The sequence below is a fragment of the Procambarus clarkii genome, chromosome 15 (genome assembly GCF_040958095.1).
Source record: "Procambarus clarkii isolate CNS0578487 chromosome 15, FALCON_Pclarkii_2.0, whole genome shotgun sequence".
NCBI classification, from domain to species: Eukaryota; Metazoa; Arthropoda; class Malacostraca; order Decapoda; family Cambaridae; genus Procambarus; species Procambarus clarkii.
The window spans coordinates 24,676,107-24,695,212 of record NC_091164.1 but is presented as its reverse complement, the minus strand read 5'-3'; the positions used below and the strand labels follow the sequence as shown (position 1 = coordinate 24,695,212).

The window sequence follows — 19,106 nt, the reverse complement described above, 5'->3', positions numbered from 1 at the left end:
TGACGAGGTGCTCCAGCCCCCCTCGACCTTCATGACGAGGTGCTCCAGCCCCCTCGACCTTCATGACCAGGTGCTCCAGCCCCCTCGACCTTCATGACGAGGTGCTCCAGCCCCCTCGACCTTCATGACGAGGTGCTCCAGCCCCCTCGACCTTCATGACGAGGTGTTCCAGCCCCCTCGACCTTCATGACGAGGTGCTCCAGCCCCCTCGACCTTCATGACGAGGTGCTCCACCCCCTCGACCTTCATGACGAGGTGCTCCAGCCCCCTCGACCTTCATGACGAGGTGCTCCAGCCCCCTCGACCTTCATGACGAGGTGCTCCAGCCCCCTCGACCTTCATGACGAGGTGCTCCAGCCCCCTCGACCTTCTTGACCAGGTGCACGGGGTAGTGGAGGGAAGGAGGGGCAGTGGGTAGTGGAGGGAAGAGGTAATGGAGGGAAGGAGGGGCAGGGGGTGGTGGAGGGAAGGGGGAGCAGGGGAGGTGGTGGGAAGTGGTTGTGGAGGGAAGAAGGGACAGGGGGTGGTAAGGAATAATGGCGTTACCAGAGGGCCGCTCCACGTGATGTTTACAGATGTGGCCAAACACCACGTGATGTTTACAGATGTGGCCCAACACCGCTACACAGCAGCCGACATTTTCCTGCACATTCTGGAGGTTGTCAGACGGGTGACATTTATGGCGGGAGGCGAGACGTGGCCCACATGGGCGCGCTGGTGCCGGATATGAGAGGTGTGACAGGTGTGCTTGGGAACGCTCCCATCTGCTGACATGTGTAGCATGGGGGGGGGGGGAAGGAAGTAACATAAACACCAACCCATTCCCTTATTTAAATGGTAATTTTGTAGCTATGTGGACCATCGTATATATATACTGACGTAATGAACAATTAAATAAAAGAATGTAATGAGATGGAGAACAGTCACTTAACTATAGAACAGTGTCTCTCAAAGGTTTCCATTGTAAAGTAATTGGAAGAAAATAAAGGTCAAGTCTAGTTGCATACCGAGAAAGAATTAGATTTGTAAACAAACATTATCATCATGGATTTAGGAAACGAAAATCACACCTGTTAAACCTACTTGAGTTCTATGATAAGGTAAAGAAAATAAGGCAAAACAGGGAAGGATGGGCCAATTGCGTATTTCTGGACTGGCAAAAAGCCTTTGATACAGTAACAAACAGGCGACGACTATACAAACTCGAGAGGCAGGCAGGAGTAATCGGAAACGCTAACATGGGTTACCTACCTTGTGGCTACCTCGTGCAAGTTCCATGGATCAAAGGCCCTGCGGCCCGGTCTCCGACTAGGCCTCCCGTTTGGTAGTCTGGTCTGCCAGGCTGTTGGACGCGGCTGCTAGCACCCTGACGTAAGAATCACAGTCGGGTTGCTCAGGTATATTTTGGAGGTGCTTGACAAGTTCTCTCGTGCACACTGTGAGAGGCCGGCCAGTTATGCTCCTTACGTGTAGCGGGAGAGTTAACTAATCTTGGGCCCTTGATGTTGATAGTTCGCCCTCACAGTACCTATTGCACCTCTGATTTTGAACGGGGAAATCTTGCACCTCCTGCCTTGCCTACTAGGGCCACGTGATGTAATCTCCGTGTTCATATTTGGAACCAGTTTCTCTGATACTTTCCAGGTGTAGATTATGTGTCTGTCTCGCCTGTACTCTAGAGCAGCGGTCACCAACCTTTTGGACCTCACGGACCACTATATTAGTAATGTATATCCCGCGGACCACTAACATGACCACTAATATCACGCGGACCACTAGTATGAACTTTTTTAAAGATGAATACATTTGTAAAATAATGATAAAATAATTTTCATTTTATTAACATGAAATGCACCTAATTAATATAACAAAATTATAAATGCTTATTTAATTACAACAAAATTATAAATCCATATGTAATAAAAACAAAATCTATAGAAGTAATTTAATGGTAACAAAATTATTAAAGTTAGTTCAATTATTACAAATTAAGTGAAGCCTATTTAAGTATTACATATTTTTAGTGTAATGATTGTTCCTGCTTGTTTGAAAGACCAGAGACCTGTGCTGGGTTATAATAACTATGGACAGATAAACATGTACGCTCCCACAAAATATGTTGTTGAAAATTGAATCAAAATTTTCATTGCTTTTTCACTCAGCTTTTCACTGAGTGAAGAGGTTTTCACTTTTTATGGAGATGATAAGATGATGTCTTTTATGATGTCTTGATAAGTCTGATTGGAGTTTAGCTTTGAGACTGTCGACGGGTGATAGATCGATGAGCCTTTCTTGTTCATTCACGCTTAAAATGTTATCTTCAGAGTTTGCTACAAAGGATCTATTATCCACATATTGACATTTCTGAAACCTATACCTATAATAAGTTAAGTAATAATTGTAACTACGAAGCAATAAGATGCTTATCTTAACATACTAGGAAGGTTAGGTAAGGTCGGTGTTTTCTATGAAGCTTTTCAAGATAAACTAGTATGTTTAGTAAGTCACATATGCACGTATTTAATAAGTCAATATTGACTATACGATAGTGCGAGAGGGTTGCTCGTTGACATCCACCTTCTCGTTGACATCCTTCTCGTTGACATCCTTCTCGTTGACATCCTTCTCTCTCATATATTCAGCAAAATTTTAAAATATTTGTAGATCTTCTTGAGCCAGCCACGATCATGAAAGTAATATTTTAATTTGAAAAGCGTCCATTTTACCTCGTAGTGTGAACACGTCCTTAATTAAGTTATCCTTGCAAGGATATGTTTAACTCAATGAACAGCGAAAAAATATCTGCCAGGTATGCCAGCTTGGCGACCCAATCATCGTCGGAAATGAGTTTTTAAAATTTCGGATTATTTTAATGCTGGAAAAATAATTCGATTTCTTCGCGCTGTGCGAATAGTCGGGTTAGTATTGTTCCCTCGACAGCCATCTCTCCTCAACGTGAAGAAGAAGGTGAGTATACTGGCAACAGTTTCTTCACAAAGGGCTGTGAGAAGTGCCCTTCTTTGCACTTCAAAGAGAAGTGCCTGGTTACTTACGTTCGTTGATTCCTTTCGTTGAAACGAATAAAATGGTGATTTTTTCACCATTTTTACAACTTGGTATTCAATATCTTCAGCCATGTCTTCAGTTCTGCGCTTGGCAGTGTTAGCGGACACTGAATTACTTCAAAACCTCTTCACAGGCTTGTAACATGCAAGGCTTAATTAATTCAACTGTTAATTAATCTGTTACTTAATTAACGGTGAAGAATCCTTTAATAAGGACTTCTCTCTAACAGTCCTTTTGATTAAAGCAATTACTTGTTTTTACATATTTTCACGTATTCTTTGAAAATATTCAAGTGGTTTCCTAGCCAAATCCGGGAGTTTTGATTGCAAGTGTCTCGAGTTTGGAAGGTTTCATGGCATCAATGCATAAACTCTCAGAACACAGAGCGGCCGTGGATGCAGCGCACTACCACATTCTCGGATAAATCCAAATTTCAAGTAGTTTGAATCACATTTTCTTGATATTTTGAGTTTTTCTTCTCCTCGCCTCCAGTTGGAACGCTCTTGCTAATGGTGGCTGACGAGGACTGGTGGCTCTGAGGCATTGATCAGCTCACCGTTAACTGAAGTATACGTATTACTATTGTTACTATTATCATTAATTATATTTTCTTTTGTAGTACTAAAGAAATGCAAAATATTCCTTTTTTCACTCATTATGGGTTTATATCATTCGAATCAGAAACCAAACAAAAAGTGATGGTTATTAAAGTCAAACTATTTGATGCCATTCAGTATAACAGTTAACAGTTTTCAACAGTTATAACAGCACAATAGGTGAGTACACACACAGACACACACACACACACACACACACACACACACACACACACACACACACACAAGATCAAGTTCAAGATCCTCAAGGGAATTGACAGGGTTGATAAAGACAGTCTATTTAACACAAGGGGCACACGCACAAGGGGACACAGGTGGAAACTGAGTGCCCAAATGAGCCACAGAGATATTAGAAAGAACTTTTTTAGTGTCAGAGTGGTTGACAAATGGAATGCATTAGGAAGTGATGTGGTAGAGGCTGACTCCATACACAGTTTCAAGTGTAGATATGATAGAGCCCAATAGGCTCAGGAACCTGTACACCAGTTGATTGACAGTTGAGAGGCGGGACCAAAGAGCCAGAGCTCAACCCCCACAAGCACAACTAGGTGAGTACAACTAGGTGAGTACACACACTCACACTCACACTCACACACATACACTCATTCCTTCCATCCGTCTGGACATGTCCCAGAGTGGACCCGCCCAGGATGGGGGAGGACCATCGCGGTCACACAAAAGGGTTTAAAGAGATGTCGGATGGAGGAGTTTTATGTTCTGTGAATACAGTTAATTATGTTTTGTTAGGAAAACGTTTATTATGGCTGTTGGGTTTGTAGGTTTGTGTGGGAGAACTACAACGTTTGTGTGGGAGAACTACAACGTTTGTGTGGGAGAACTGCAACGTTTGTGTGGGAGAACTGCAACGTTTGTGTGGGAGAACTACAACGTTCGTGTGGGAGAACTGCAACGTTTGTGTGGGAGAACTGCAACGTTTGTGTGGGAGAACTACAACGTTTATGTGGGAGAACTGCAACGTTTGTATGGGAGAACTGCAACGTTTGTGTGGGAGAACTGCAACGTTTGTATGGGAGAACTGCAACGTTTGTATGGGAGAACTACAACGTTTGTGTGGTGGAAGTTAGTGAGAGAACTTCGTGCCAGAGGAGTACAAGCTATACTGTAAGGTGAAGTAGGACTTCCAGTGAGAAGCAGAACTTCGTGGACCTAGTCAATCTTAGAGTTGTGTAGGGAGCTACAAATCGTTTGTGTGAAGCGTTTGGAGAGAGTTTCATTGACATTTAAGGAGGACTTCATTGCAGGTGATTGGTGGTGCTGCAGGAGTGCCTGACATTGTCGGAAAATCCGACACCATTTAATATATCATACAGACAGATAATATTTGCTGCTGTATTACCAACAAGTTAACCATAGAAAACGTAACTTGTAGTGGAATTACCGTCTATAGAAAACGGGATATCATCACCACATACTATTATAATTCACCACCTATTATGGTGGGAATTATTCTTAAATACATTAGTCTTTGGACTTTACCATCATAAAAACATCTTATATAAATTAACTTAATTATCAATATTAAAGTAGAGTAAATGTGACCCTTCTATCACTTTCTGAAATCTGGACAAAGTAGGCCAGGCGTCAGTGGGGAAGGAGGGCAGCCATTGTTGTGTCACCTCCGAGACGTGTGGAGCAAATTCGGCTCCTATCATATCTGGACAATGTCGGCCAGTAACGTCAATAGTATGGAGTGTTAAACAGCCATTGTTTTATACTAGACCAGAGGCTCACACGGGAGCAAATTCGGCTCCTGTTAAATTTACTTGGACGTAGTGTTATGGAAACTAAAGGTGTACCATTATCAACACGCTGTCTACAAATTCAAGTTAAGTGTTCTTTCCGAAACCCATTATCTATCATTAGTGGCCATTAATGTCATTGGGTAGGGTTATCCGGTTAGAACGCGAAATCGCCTCATACTAAAGGTAATTAAGCCAGGTCTTTATTGTTCCATGTACTGTATAGTGTTTTCTCTGATATAGCTTGTCATATATAGGATTCTGGCTTCACAGCTAGCGCACTTTTGACAGGTCAAGACGAGGAAGCAAGATTTGTGCACCAGTTACTGGGTGATATGGAAGCTACCTCAAAGAGGATAATTTGGTGTCTACACCCTAGTTATACCTGGTGGACTAACCTGCTGTACTATAAGATAAGGAACCTCTTCAATGTATGTAGTTAATTCTGCAGTTTGATTGGCTGCATATATATTAATTTAATAACCCCCCTAATGTGTAGAGGGTCGATTTGTGAGATTATTGCAGAAATACAGTCCACTTATCATTATACAAATTGCTATCGAAGTATATAAATTAACGTAAATATAAATTCATATAAATTAAATAAATATAAATCTCACAGGTCGGTTCCCACAGACATATTCTGAGGACGCAGATGATGATTGTAGTGGGGGACCTCGAGTAATGGAACAGAGGATTATAAGGTCCCCGATATCTAAGGGCGTGCTTGATTGCGTTTTTGGCGTGAAAGGCGCAGTGCAAGGTGAGAGATTGATTCTTTTGTAGAGTAGGAAATATATAAATATTATATGTGTCATATATTGCGGCCTAAGGCAGTGAAGTAAGCAGAAGGCTGTGGACTGAAGTTCAAGCAACAGCCTGATACAGTTATAGGTTGGAGACATAAGGTGTCATTAGTGTGTTATCAGTTGGTAGTAGCCTAGGAGGTGATTGTATTGTTTCATAACCATTTCATTTATGTGTATTGTGTATGTTTTTGTAATAAATATTATGTTTGTTAGCTGGCTTTTGCTCTTGTCCTGATGAGACTTCCTGGCTAGAGAGAGAGAGAGAGAAAGACACGGCTATTACTTGGGTGATAGTGGACTATAACCAACTATAGGGATTGAGAGATCATCCCAAAGTAAGGAGAGTGCTGGGAGTCACAGTGGCTGAAGAGTGGGTGTGTACACATGATAACTAGGCAGTGTGAGCCGTACCCCTGAATAAAGGTGACGCTGAACCCCTCTCCCAGACCTTGACTCTTACCAGGGTGATCTCCTAAATAATTGCAAGCACTCCAGTGTTCAGTGCTGGTCAACCGACGGTAGCGGGAGTGTGGCTGCCAAGGTTGGCTGTTTGTTCTGTCAGGGAATGGTTGGGACCTGTGTTCAATGGTAAGCGAATATCAGGATGGTTTTAATAACCATGTTTCAGTGCAGGAATAAAGAGACCTCTCCCATCTCCACTCCAGCCTCCACCCCCCATAGAACAAACTGTGGGCTTGTCCGGGAGATTGGATTGACACACCCACAGTTCGAGTCCAGGAGGTGGGACTGACACACCCATAGCAGCTGTCTGGGCTACCTACAGCTAGCCCGTGTGACCGCAGGTATATTCTCTCTTTCTCTCTCTTTCTCGAAAAGACCCACAGGACAGGATGGAGAAGATGCAGACATTCGTTGAGTCAGGCAAGCCTGAGGATTTGGAAGGTTGCACCAAACAGCAATTGAAGCAGATAGCAGAGAAATGTGGCATTAAGGTGAAATCATCTAAAGTGGCCGGAATGAAGGATGAGATCCTTAGACAGTTGAGAGCTAGGAACGAAGTGGCAGAACAAGGAGCCCAGAAAGGAGCTGGAAGTGGAAAGGAAGATGATGAACGGTATGAAGTGAGATCCCAAGGATCAAGTAGGAGTAATAGGGGTAGCCTCAGTAGCAGGAGTAGCCAGAATAGGAGCTTAGAACGGTCCAGCTAGAGCTCCAGATGCAACGTGAACGTGAAGAGAGGCAATTTCCAGTGGAAAAGTTGAAGTTAGAACTGCAGATGAAGGAAGAGGTAGAAAAGGAAGAGGAGAAAACCAGACTAGAGGTAGAAAGAGAAAAAGAAAAAACCCAAGTAAAAGTCGAAAGAGAAAAAGTGAGAACAACACAATTGGAAATAGAAGGCAATGGAGCTTTGGCAGAACATAGGATTGAGCATGGATTACCCGAAAGCAAATTTCATGTATCACACCCACATCTTTAAAGTCAGAGAAAGGACATTCCCCTATTTGTGCCTGAGGAGGCAGAGAGCTTCTTTGAGCATTTCGAGATGGTAGCCAACATCAAAGAGTAGCCACAGGAAGAATGGGCACAATTGGTTTAATTAAGGTTGACCGGTGCCACCAGAGAGGCGTATACCCAGTTGTCATTGGAAGAATGCCAAGATTATGGGACAGTGAAGAACAGCATATTACGCTCGTTTCAGTTGACCCCAGAAGCATATAGAAAGCGCTTCAAAGAAATAATGAAGGCTCCCACATATACGTTTGCTGAGACGGCAAGGGATCTGGAGAGGCGTTTCCAGAAATGGATGGAGGCTGCCGGGGTGGGATCTTAAACAGTTAATGATCATCGAGATATTCCTGGAAATGATGCACCCCGAGACAAAGTTCATGATCCAAGAGGCAGGAGTGAAGAATGTAATTGATGCAGCAGATAGGGCAGATATAATTACAGAGGCGTATAAGAGCTTAAGGGAAAGCAGGGTGAAAAGTGAAACGAGACGTAACAGTGGCAGACCCAGAGGAGTCTGGGGAGGAAGACATTTTGGTGGACAGACGAACAGACCAGTTAGCTTTAAACCCCAGGAAGGAAAGTTTCCGAGTCCGCCTGCTGAAAACATGCAGGAAACCAAGTATGTGCCGAGAAATGAAGAGCCTTGTCAGACCCCGTAGAGTACAAGTAGTGTGCCTAGGCCGAGAAGCTCCAACGCAAGTGGACAGTCAGAGCCACTCAGGAATATATAGAAGAGACTTCTTCTAAATGAGATATTATAATTGTAACAAATTTGGTCACACGAAGAAAGATTGTCGACAGGGCAAGTGAGTTGTGACCTTGACAATGTCTGACCCCAGCAATACATGTGTTAATGTAATGCAGGACAAACCGCAGAAAGGGAAATTGATGAACAAAAGGTATAGCCCATTCATCAGTAAAGCTTGAGTGAGCATAGAAGGCTGTCCTGAGGTGGAGGTTTGTATCCTCAGAGATAACGGAGCTAATCAGAGTTTGATTCTGAGATGCCTGATTGGGGATGATCGACATTTAGCTGGCAGTAAGAAGATAAAGGTCCATGGGTTGCTGTCGGAGAGTGACATGCCCATATGTGCCGTCATGCTGAAATTAGACTATTTGTCGGCGGAGGTGATGTTGGGAGTGTGCCCCAACATACCTGTTTTAGGAGTCCAGGTGATCCTGGGTAATGACTTATGCAGATCCAAGGTGTTACCAGATCTAATAGTGAAAGTTGTGCCGGAGGAGTACTAGAAGGGCCGTGGTATTGATGGATCACTGGACATAGCAGACCTAGCTAGCCTCCTCGAGGATAAGGCAGACGACAGCCAAGTAAATTTTTATCCTGCCTGTGTTATGACAAGGTCGGATGTAGCCGCCGAGGGCGACACTGGAGACGATGTGGCAGTTTCGACTCCACCGAAGAAAGAAGTCAACCTGGAGGTATCATGGCTGTTCAGTGAATCAAACAACTGCTCAACCCTGCACTGGGAGACATTGCACAGGGCCTCCTGGTGGAACTAAATAGATTCTCCAACACATGTCTAGCTGGCAACATACCAGAGACCATGCGGCCTCTCTTTTTTGGCGCTACACACTGTGCCCTGAGGAAAAAAGATGGAGGAATCAAACCGATTTCAGTGGGCAATTCACTCCGGCGCCTCGTCGCTAAGGCTGCTGCTACAACAGTTAGCCAGGCAGCAGCAGACATGCTGAAGCCAAAACAGCTTGGGTTTGGCATTCCCCAAAGGTGTGAGGCAACGGCTCATGCAGCTAGAATCTACATTGCCAACATTACAGATAACAAAACCCTGATAAAACTGGATATAAATAATTTTTCAATCTGGTAAGAAAGGATGCAGTACTCAATACAGTTCATCGGTATTTTCCTTCCCTCTACCCGTTTGTACACTCTTGTTACAGCAAGAATCTAACTCTGTTATTCGGGGAACATGAAATTCAGTCACAAGAAGGTGTCTAACATGGTAACCCGTTGCTCCTTTTCTGCTCTACCTAGTCATCAAGGAAGTCACCGATAACCTGTCCAGTGAGCTCAGCATTTGGTTTTTGAACGATGGTTCTCTAGCTGGCTCCCCAGACTCACAAATGGAGGAGATAAGAATAATTCAGGAGCAAGTCTAGGGCCTCACCCTGAATGTTACAATTACGAAATAACCTCCACCAACCAGTACTTATTAGAGCGAATAAAGGGTGTTTTGTCTGACGTCCGTATAACCAACACTGAGGACAGCACACACCTAGGAGCTCCTCTTGGAAGGAATGCCATCGACAAGGCCCTTGATAAGAAAATCACTGACCTGAAGAGGATGGATGAGAGGATTGAAGACATTGATGCTCATGATGCACTTTACCTCAACACCAGATGCTTGTCCCTCCCCAGGCTGACCTACTTTCTTAGATGTTCGCCATCTTTCAATAATATTAAATTAGAAGAGTACGACACCTTGTTTAAATCAGTGTTAGAAAGAGCCCTCAACCTTTCTCTTGGCGGCTCGTAGTGGAAACAAGCCTCCCTTCCTGTCAGACTTGGGGGCCTCGGATTTCGCACAGCAGCACAAATTTCTGTACCAGCGTTCCTATCCTCTTCAGTGGCATCTGACAACCTGGTGAAGGAAATCCTACCTGATTACCTAGGCCAACAGGCAGGAGTACAAGATCCCAGCTTTACAGACTGCACCTGCAAATGGGTCTGTCTTGCAGGACCAGCACCACAACCACCACCTTCTGAAATTCACAGGCAATCCAGTTGGGAAGGTCCCATTGTAGACCAAGCAGCAGCGACAACACCACATGACACTGTCCGACTTAGATCTGTAGCAGTTCCTAATTCAGGGACTTCCTAATAGCAACCCCAATGTCAGCAACCGGCACCCGTCTCACACTGTAGACCCTCCGAATTGCTGTGGTTGTCCGCCTCATTGCCCTAATCCACAGCGAATACAGGTGTATTTGAGGTGAGGCAGTGGTCAAAACGTACGGCGGGAATGACCTGCTTTTCCTAAGCACAGGAGGATGACATGCAAGACACAGCAGGGGAAATAACATTATTTACAGGAGCCTTACCACAGCCAGTTGTCCAGCAGAGAGAGAACCTCGTTAACTAATTGCCCGCAACTCTGACGAGCCTGTCGGTCGCCGAGTCGGCATCACGATGAACCCCTGGAAGAATGGAAGACAGTTGGTGTGGGTCTACACTTGCGTTTCAACTTTGGCCAACACCTATGTTGACTTGAGTGCTGCAAATCCAGGCGGTGGTCCCAGTCACCAGGAAACAGCCAAGTCTCGTATAAATAGAGATCTTGGTCACCACTACAGTTTTGTACCCATTGCCTCAGAGACACTGGGTGCCTGGGGTAAAAGTGCTGCTAGTTTCTTGAAGGAGCTGAGTTCTAAGCAAAATGAAGCAACTAGAGACCCAGGAGCCGCCAGTTTCCTCTTTTTGCGCCATAGTGTGGCAATACAGAGAGGAAATGCTCACTGCATCCATGGTTCCTGCCCGCCATCTGAGGAGCTGGAGGAACTCAACAGCCTGTGACAAGTAGCCTTGTAGCCTGCATGTAACCAATGTTGTAACCCTTCTTGCGTAATGAAATTTTAAATAATATAAAATGACAGAATATAAAAAATAGTCTGGGGGGTGTTTAGAGAATACAATATACACGGGTGCCCCACAAGGCTCTTCGGATGCTGCATATCGTCTTCTTCGAGGTCGAGGGTCCCTACAAACACAACCAGAGGTGGTACCCCCATATACATTTAGATTTTATTTTTTAGATAAATGTTTTTTTTATTTATATTCTTTAACATTCTCCTTTCCTCTCTCTCATTGGCCTTTCCTTTCATTCTTTCTTCATTTCTCCTATTTCTTTTTTTCCCATTCTCTCTTCCTCGTGTATATTCTCTCTGCTTCCCTCCCTCGCTCCTTACGTTCCCTTCTGTCTTCCCTCTTGTTCTCTCTCTCTCTGCTTCTCATTCTTTTTCCCTCCATCCCATTCTCTTTCCCTCTCGTTCTCCTTCCATCCCTTTGTGCCTCCCTCACTCTCTCTCGCTCTCTACCCTTGTTCTCTCACTCCCTACTGTTCTCTCTCCCTTTCCTTCTGTTCTCTCAGCGTTCTCCCAGTGGAGAAAACATTCCCAAGTAACGTAAGCCGAAACATCTATTGTTAACACTATATACACATATACACTCGAACCCACATGTCAGGCTTTATACGGTTGAGTGCAACAATAAGAGCCAATCCTACTTAAGAGGGGGTATGGGGAGGCGGTCAACACCCAAACCACACTATGATACTGGACATACAATCTCAATTCACCGCGAAAAGTTGCATGAGGCTAACCACAATCATCTGGCCTCGTATCCTCGCGTTGACAATCAGAAAGATAGACAAACATTTTGTTTTATAGATTAGATAAATGATGAAAATGTTCATGAGAAAGTTACAGATTTTCAACAAACAGTGAGATTCAGGAGGGTTTCTGTAAGTGACAATCCCACGGTGGAAAATTATTTTGTTAAAAACTGTGATCGCACAGCTGCTATAAAATTGTCTTTCAGAAACAGATTTGCAATGTTTTGTGGTCTTGAAGCCCTGCCACCAAGTTTCCGTGTATCATGCTGCAGACCCTTCCGTGTCGAAGATGCACACCTTCCCTCCATTAATTTTGTTCTATTCCACATATTCAAAAAAATTGAATGCATCATTATTGGAGACAAGACCTCCGACTGAGCGCTTCTATATAGAAAAATATTTGTCATGTGAGAGATTTTGTTTCATTCTGAGCTTAAATTAGGCAGACAATTTTATGCTGAGGGGATATTTATAGACCCTTTATGCTGAGGGGGGTATATATAGACCCTTTATGCTGAGGGGGGGTATATATAGAACCTTTATGCTGAGGGGGGTATATATAGACCCTTTATGCTGAGGGGGGGTATATATAGAACCTTTATGCTGAGGGGGGTATATATAGACCCTTTATGCTGAGGGGGTATATATAGAACCTTTATGCTGAGGGGGGTATATATAGACCCTTTATGCTGAGGGGGGTATATATAGACCCTTTATGCTGAGGGGGGTATATATAGAACCTTTATGCTGAGGGGGTACAATAGAACCTTTATGCTGAGGGGGTACAATAGAATCTTTATGCTGAGGGGGTACAATAGAACCTTTATGCTGAGGGGGTATATATAGACCCTTTATGCTGAGGGGGTATATATAGACCCTTTATGCTGAGGGGGTACAATAGAACCTTTATGCTGAGGGGGTATATATAGACCCTTTATGCTGAGGGGGTATATATAGACCCTTTATGCTGAGGGGGTATATATAGAACCTTTATGCTGAGGGGGTATATATAGAACCTTTATGCTGAGGGGGTATAAAAGAACCTTTATGCTGAGGGGGGTACAATAGAACCTTTATGCTGAGGGGGTATAACAGAACCTTTATGCTGAGTGGATATAATAGAACCTTTATGCTGAGGGGGTACAATAGAACCTTTATGCTGAGGGGGTATATATAGACCCTTTATGCTGAGGGGGTATATATAGACCCTTTATGCTGAGGGGGGGTATATATAGAACCTTTATGCTGAGGGGGGTATATATAGACCCTTTATGCTGAGGGGGTATATATAGACCCTTTATGCTGAGGGGGTATATATAGACCCTTTATGCTGAGGGGGTATATATAGAACCTTTATGCTGAGGGGGTATATATAGAACCTTTATGCTGAGGGGGTACAATAGAACCTTTATGCTGAGGGGGTATAACAGAACCTTTATGCTGAGTGGATATAATAGAACCTTTATGCTGAGGGGGTACAATAGAACCTTTATGCTGAGGGGGTACAATAGAACCTTTATGCTGAGGGGGTACAATAGAACCTTTATGCTGAGGGGGGTACAATAGAACCTTTATGCTGAGGGGGTACAATAGAACCTTTATGCTGAGGGGGTATAACAGAACCTTTATGCTGAGTGGATATAATAGAACCTTTATGCTGAGGGGGTACAATAGAACCTTTATGCTGAGGGGGTACAATAAAACCTTTATGCTGAGGGGGTACAATAGAACCTTTATGCTGAGGGGGGTACAATAGAACCTTTATGCTGAGGGGGTATAACAGAACCTTTATGCTGAGTGGATATAATAGAACCTTTATGCTGAGGGGGGTACAATAGAACCTTTATGCTGAGGGGGGTACAATAGAACCTTTATGCTGAGGGGGTACAATAAAACCTTTATGCTGAGGGGGTAAAATAAAACCTTTATGCTGAGGGGGGTACAATAGAACCTTTATGCTGAGGGGGTACAATAAAACCTTTATGCTGAGGGGGTACAATAAAACCTTTATGCTGAGGGGGGTACAATAGAACCTTTATGCTGAGGGGGTACAATAAAACCTTTATGCTGAGTGGGTACAATAAAACCTTTATGCTGAGTGGGTACAATAGAACCTTTATGCTGAGGGGGTATAATAGAACCTTTATGCTTAGGGTGTGTCGGAAAACCCGAGACCATATAATAATATTTCATACAATATGCAGATAAAATTGCTGCTGTGTTGTATACACAAGTTAACCCATAGAAAATGTAGCTTGTAGTGGAATTTTCCGTCAATAGAAAACGGGATATCATTGCCACAGAGTACTATAAATACACCAGATATTCTGTTGGGAATTATTCTTAAATACATTAGTCTTTGGACTTTTAATATCGTAAAAACATCTCATATGAATTAACTTAATTATCAGTATCAAAATAGAGTAAATGTGACCCTTCTATCACTTATTGACATCTGGACAAGGAGAGCCAAGAAGTCGGTGGTGTGAAGGTCAGCCATTGTTGAGCCCAGAGGCGCTGGGGAGCAAATTCATCTCCTATAATTCTCTTGGACGAAGTGTTATGGAGATCAAATTAGTGCTCTACCATCATCTACACGCAGTCAACATAAACAAGGGAAGTGTCTTACTGAAACCCGTTTATCTAATCATTTCTGGCCAGTTAATGTTTGGTAGATATAGGGCGAACCGTTTAGCACCAGAAAGAGCCTCTAAATACAGGTAATTAAGCCTTGGTCCTTATCTAATAATATATAAATGTTTCATCTGATATAGCTGTCATATATTAGGATTCCGGCTTTACAGCTAGTGCCCTTTGACAGGAACAAGACGAGGAAGCAAGAATTAATCTTGGTACATCAGTTACCTGGGTGATGGAAGCTAGCCTCTCACGAGGATAATTTGGTGTCTACATCCTAGTTATACCTGGTGGACTAAGCCTGCTGTACAATAAGATATGGCACCTCCTCAATTTATATACTAATATATGTAGTTTAATACTGTAGTTTGATGGGCTGCATATATATAAATTTAATATAAACCCTCCCCCCGAATGTGTAGTGGATCGATTTGTGAGATTATTGCAGAAATACAGTCCACTAAACATCATACAAATTGCTATCGAAATATATAAATTAAGGTAAATATAAATTCTATATAAATTCATATAAATTAAATAAATATAAATCTCACAGGTCGGTTCCCACAGGGTGTATATATTGAACCTCTATGCCGTGGGGGTCAGCTTATTGAACTCAGGTATTCAAGTACGGGAAATTAAGGTCTCGTCTCGTGCCCTTTCAAGGGTGAACACTGATGAGTCCCTTATTCAAATGTCTCTTTTTCTAACATCAAAATCAAACGTCTCAAATTTGGTTGAAGTTGTTCATTTTGTGTGTTTGCAAGCTGTATTTTTCTTATTTCTTGGAGCCTGAGATACATTATTTATGAAAGATACATATTCTGTATACATACAACGGTTGTGCAAGTTAATTATGCTCCAGGTATTGAACATACCATGGACATATTCACTTATAAAGTTTATTCTAATTCCCAGCCAAAAAGTTGTTCATCCTGCACGGTTGTACGGTCATCCTGTACCAAGTTCAGCTCCAGGAACACATCCTCATTCCAATATGATCATCCCTTGGACAAAATGTCTTTTCCACGAATCTCATCTGAGAATCGTCAACAACAAAGTTGTACCTCTCTTTCCTGTTGAGTCACTTGGTTGCCCTAACTCCGGCTGCTGTGCTCGAAATCTCCGTCTAGCAAGCGGCATCCTCCCTCGAGCTCTCGCTTTCTAGTGCAGGGAATTCCTTGAAAGATTTTACAATGGTTCCAAATGCCTCTTCATTGTCTTCCTAAGGCCCTTATCCTTGGAGACAATCTCATTGTGTGTTTTCAAGGAACGGCACCAGCCTTGGTTTCAACCTCTTGAGATACACAATTCCGCGTCTGCTTCCCTTTTTCCGACAGACGGTGGAAATATTTTCTCATTTCAGTACAGAGCCTGAAGCACAAGACTCGGCTCAAATAGATTCAGATCTAGAAACAAACCCAATAACTGTTTTTTTATAGAAAACAATCTAGTTCTTTCTTGAAGATGTCCACGGTTGTTCCGGCAAATCTTGTAGTCGACTAACTAGAACTTAATCGACTAGGCCACGACCATATCGTGGCCTAGTCGATTAAGGCAGCGTCTGGGATCCTCTCAGACGTAGGTTCGAATCCTTATCACAGACCTTGTGGATTTGTTCATTTACTGATGGGCACTTGTGACCTACTGATGGGCACTTGTGACCTACTGATGGGCACTTGTGACCTACTGATGGGCACTTGTGACCTACTGATGGGCACTTGTGACCTAGTGATGGGCACTTGTGACCTAGTGATGGGCACTTGTGACCTACTGATGGGCACTTGTGACCTACTGATGGGTACTTGTAACCTACTGATGGGTACTTGTGACCTACTGATGGGTACTTGTGACCTACTGATGGGCACTTGAGACCTACTGATGGGTACTTGTGACCTACTGATGGGCACTTGTCACCTACTGGTGGGCACTTGTGTCCTACTGATGGGTACTTGTCACCTACTGATGGGCACTTGTGACCTACTGATGGGCACTTGTGACCTACTGATGGGCACTTGTCACCTACTGATGGGCACTTGTGACCTACTGATGGGCACTTGTCACCTACTGATGGGCACTTGTGACCTACTGATGGGCACTTGTCACCTACTGATGGGCACTTGTAACCTACTGATGGGCACTTGTGACCTACTGATGGGCACTTGTGACCTACTGATGGGCACTTGTCACCTACTGATGGGCACTTGTGACCTACTGATGGGCACTTGTGACCTACTGATGGGCACTTGTCACCTACTGATGGGCACTTGTGACCTACTGATGGGCACTTGTGACCTACTGATGGGCACTTGTGACCTACTGATGGGTACTTGTAACCTACTGATGGGTACTTGTGACCTACTGATGGGCACTTGTGACCTACTGATGGGCACTTGTGACCTACTGATGGGCACTTGTGACCTACTGATTGCCACTTGTGACCTACTGATGGGCACTTGTGACCTACTGATGGGCACTTGTGACCTACTGATGGGCACTTGTGACCTACTGATGGGCACTTGTGACCTACTGATGGGCACTTGCCACCTACTGATGGGCACTTGTCACCTACTGATGGGCACTTGTGACCTACTGATGGGCACTTGTCACCTACTGATGGGCACTTGTGACCTACTGATGGGCACTTGTGACCTACTGATGGGCACTTGTGACCTACTGATGGGCACTTGTGACCTACTGATGGGCACTTGTCACCTACTGATGGGCACTTGTGACCTACTGATGGGCACTTGTCACCTACTGATGGGCACTTGTCACCTACTGATGGGCACTTGTGACCTACTGATGGGCACTTGTCACCTACTGATGGGTACTTGTGACCTACTGATGGGCACTTGTCACCTACTGATGGGCACTTGTCACCTACTGATGGGCACTTGTGACCTACTGATGGGCACTTGTCACCTACTGATGGGCACTTGTGACCTACTGATGGGCACTTGTCACCTACTGATGGGTACTTGTGACCTACTGATGGGCACTTGTGACCTACTGATGGGCACTTGTCACCTACTGATGGGCACTTGTAACCTAGTAAAAGGTTGTCTAGTGGACAGGATAAAGCCAGATGTTCTGATGTTCCTTTCACTGCCAACTTTTCGTCTTGAATCATCAAGACATGTGACTGGAAGCTCTTCCTGGAGCCTAATTCAATCTAATACTATTCCACAAGAAAATCCGTACGAGCCATAAGGGGGGATTCGAACCTATGCACTGTGTACTCCCAAGCACACGCCATAGACCACTACACCACGAAATGATCAAAAGCAATACAACCAAGGTTTTTCCCCTTTGACGTATGACGTTAGTGACTCTGTGCTGTATTCTATTATTAACTGGAAATTCAACTCCTGTATTTCTTTTAATCCTTCTTATCAGGATGGAGACATGCAGTGATGGAGCCCGTCACCTCTCAACATGTTGATAATACAACATGAGTTGATACAACACTTACCTGGAGGCATATATGAACACTTACCTGGAGGCATATATGAACACTTACCTAGAAGCATATATGAACACTTACCTGGAGGCATATATGAACACTTACCTGGAGGCATATAAGAACACTTACCTGGAGGCATATATGGACACTTACCTGGAGGCATATATGAACACTTACCCGGAGGCATATGTGAACACTTACCCGGAGGCATACATGGAACATTTACCTGGAGGCTTATATGAACACTTACCCGGAGGCATATATGAAAACTTACCTGGAGGCATATATGAACACTTACCCGGAGGCATATATGAACACTTACCTGGAGGAATATATGAACACTTACCTGGAGACATATATGGAACACTTACCTGGAGGCATATATGAACACTTACCTGGAGGCATATATGAACACTTACCCAGAGGCATACATGGAACACTTACCTGGAGGCATATATGAACACTTACCCGGAGGCATATATGAACACTTACCTGGAGGAATATATGAACACTTACCTGGAGACATATATGGAACACTTACCTGGAGGCATATATGAACACTTACCTGGAGGCATATATGAACACTTACCCAGAGGCATACATGGAACACTTACCTGGAGGCATATATGAACACTTACCCGGAGGCATATATGGAACACTTACCCGGAGGCATATATGAACACTTACCCGGAGGCATATATGAACACTTACCCGGGGGCATATATGAACACTTACCCGGAGGCATATATGAACACTTACCTGGAGGCATATATGAACACTTACCCGGAGACATATATGAACACTTACCTGGAGGCATATATGGAACACTTACCCGGAGGCATACATGGAACACTTACCTGGAGGCATATAAGAACACTTACTTGGAGGCATATATGAACACTTACCCAGAG

General features: G+C 43.8%; 1 protein-coding gene across 1 annotated transcript; it reads right to left on the bottom strand.

The window, feature by feature from the left end:
* Positions 1-16,281: 16,281 nt before the first annotated feature.
* Positions 16,282-17,862, bottom strand: LOC138365007 (NF-X1-type zinc finger protein NFXL1-like). Its single transcript, XM_069325103.1, has one exon. It carries the CDS (start codon positions 17,860-17,862, stop codon positions 16,282-16,284), a length of 1,581 nt encoding a protein of 526 aa, XP_069181204.1.
* Positions 17,863-19,106: the final 1,244 nt, after the last annotated feature.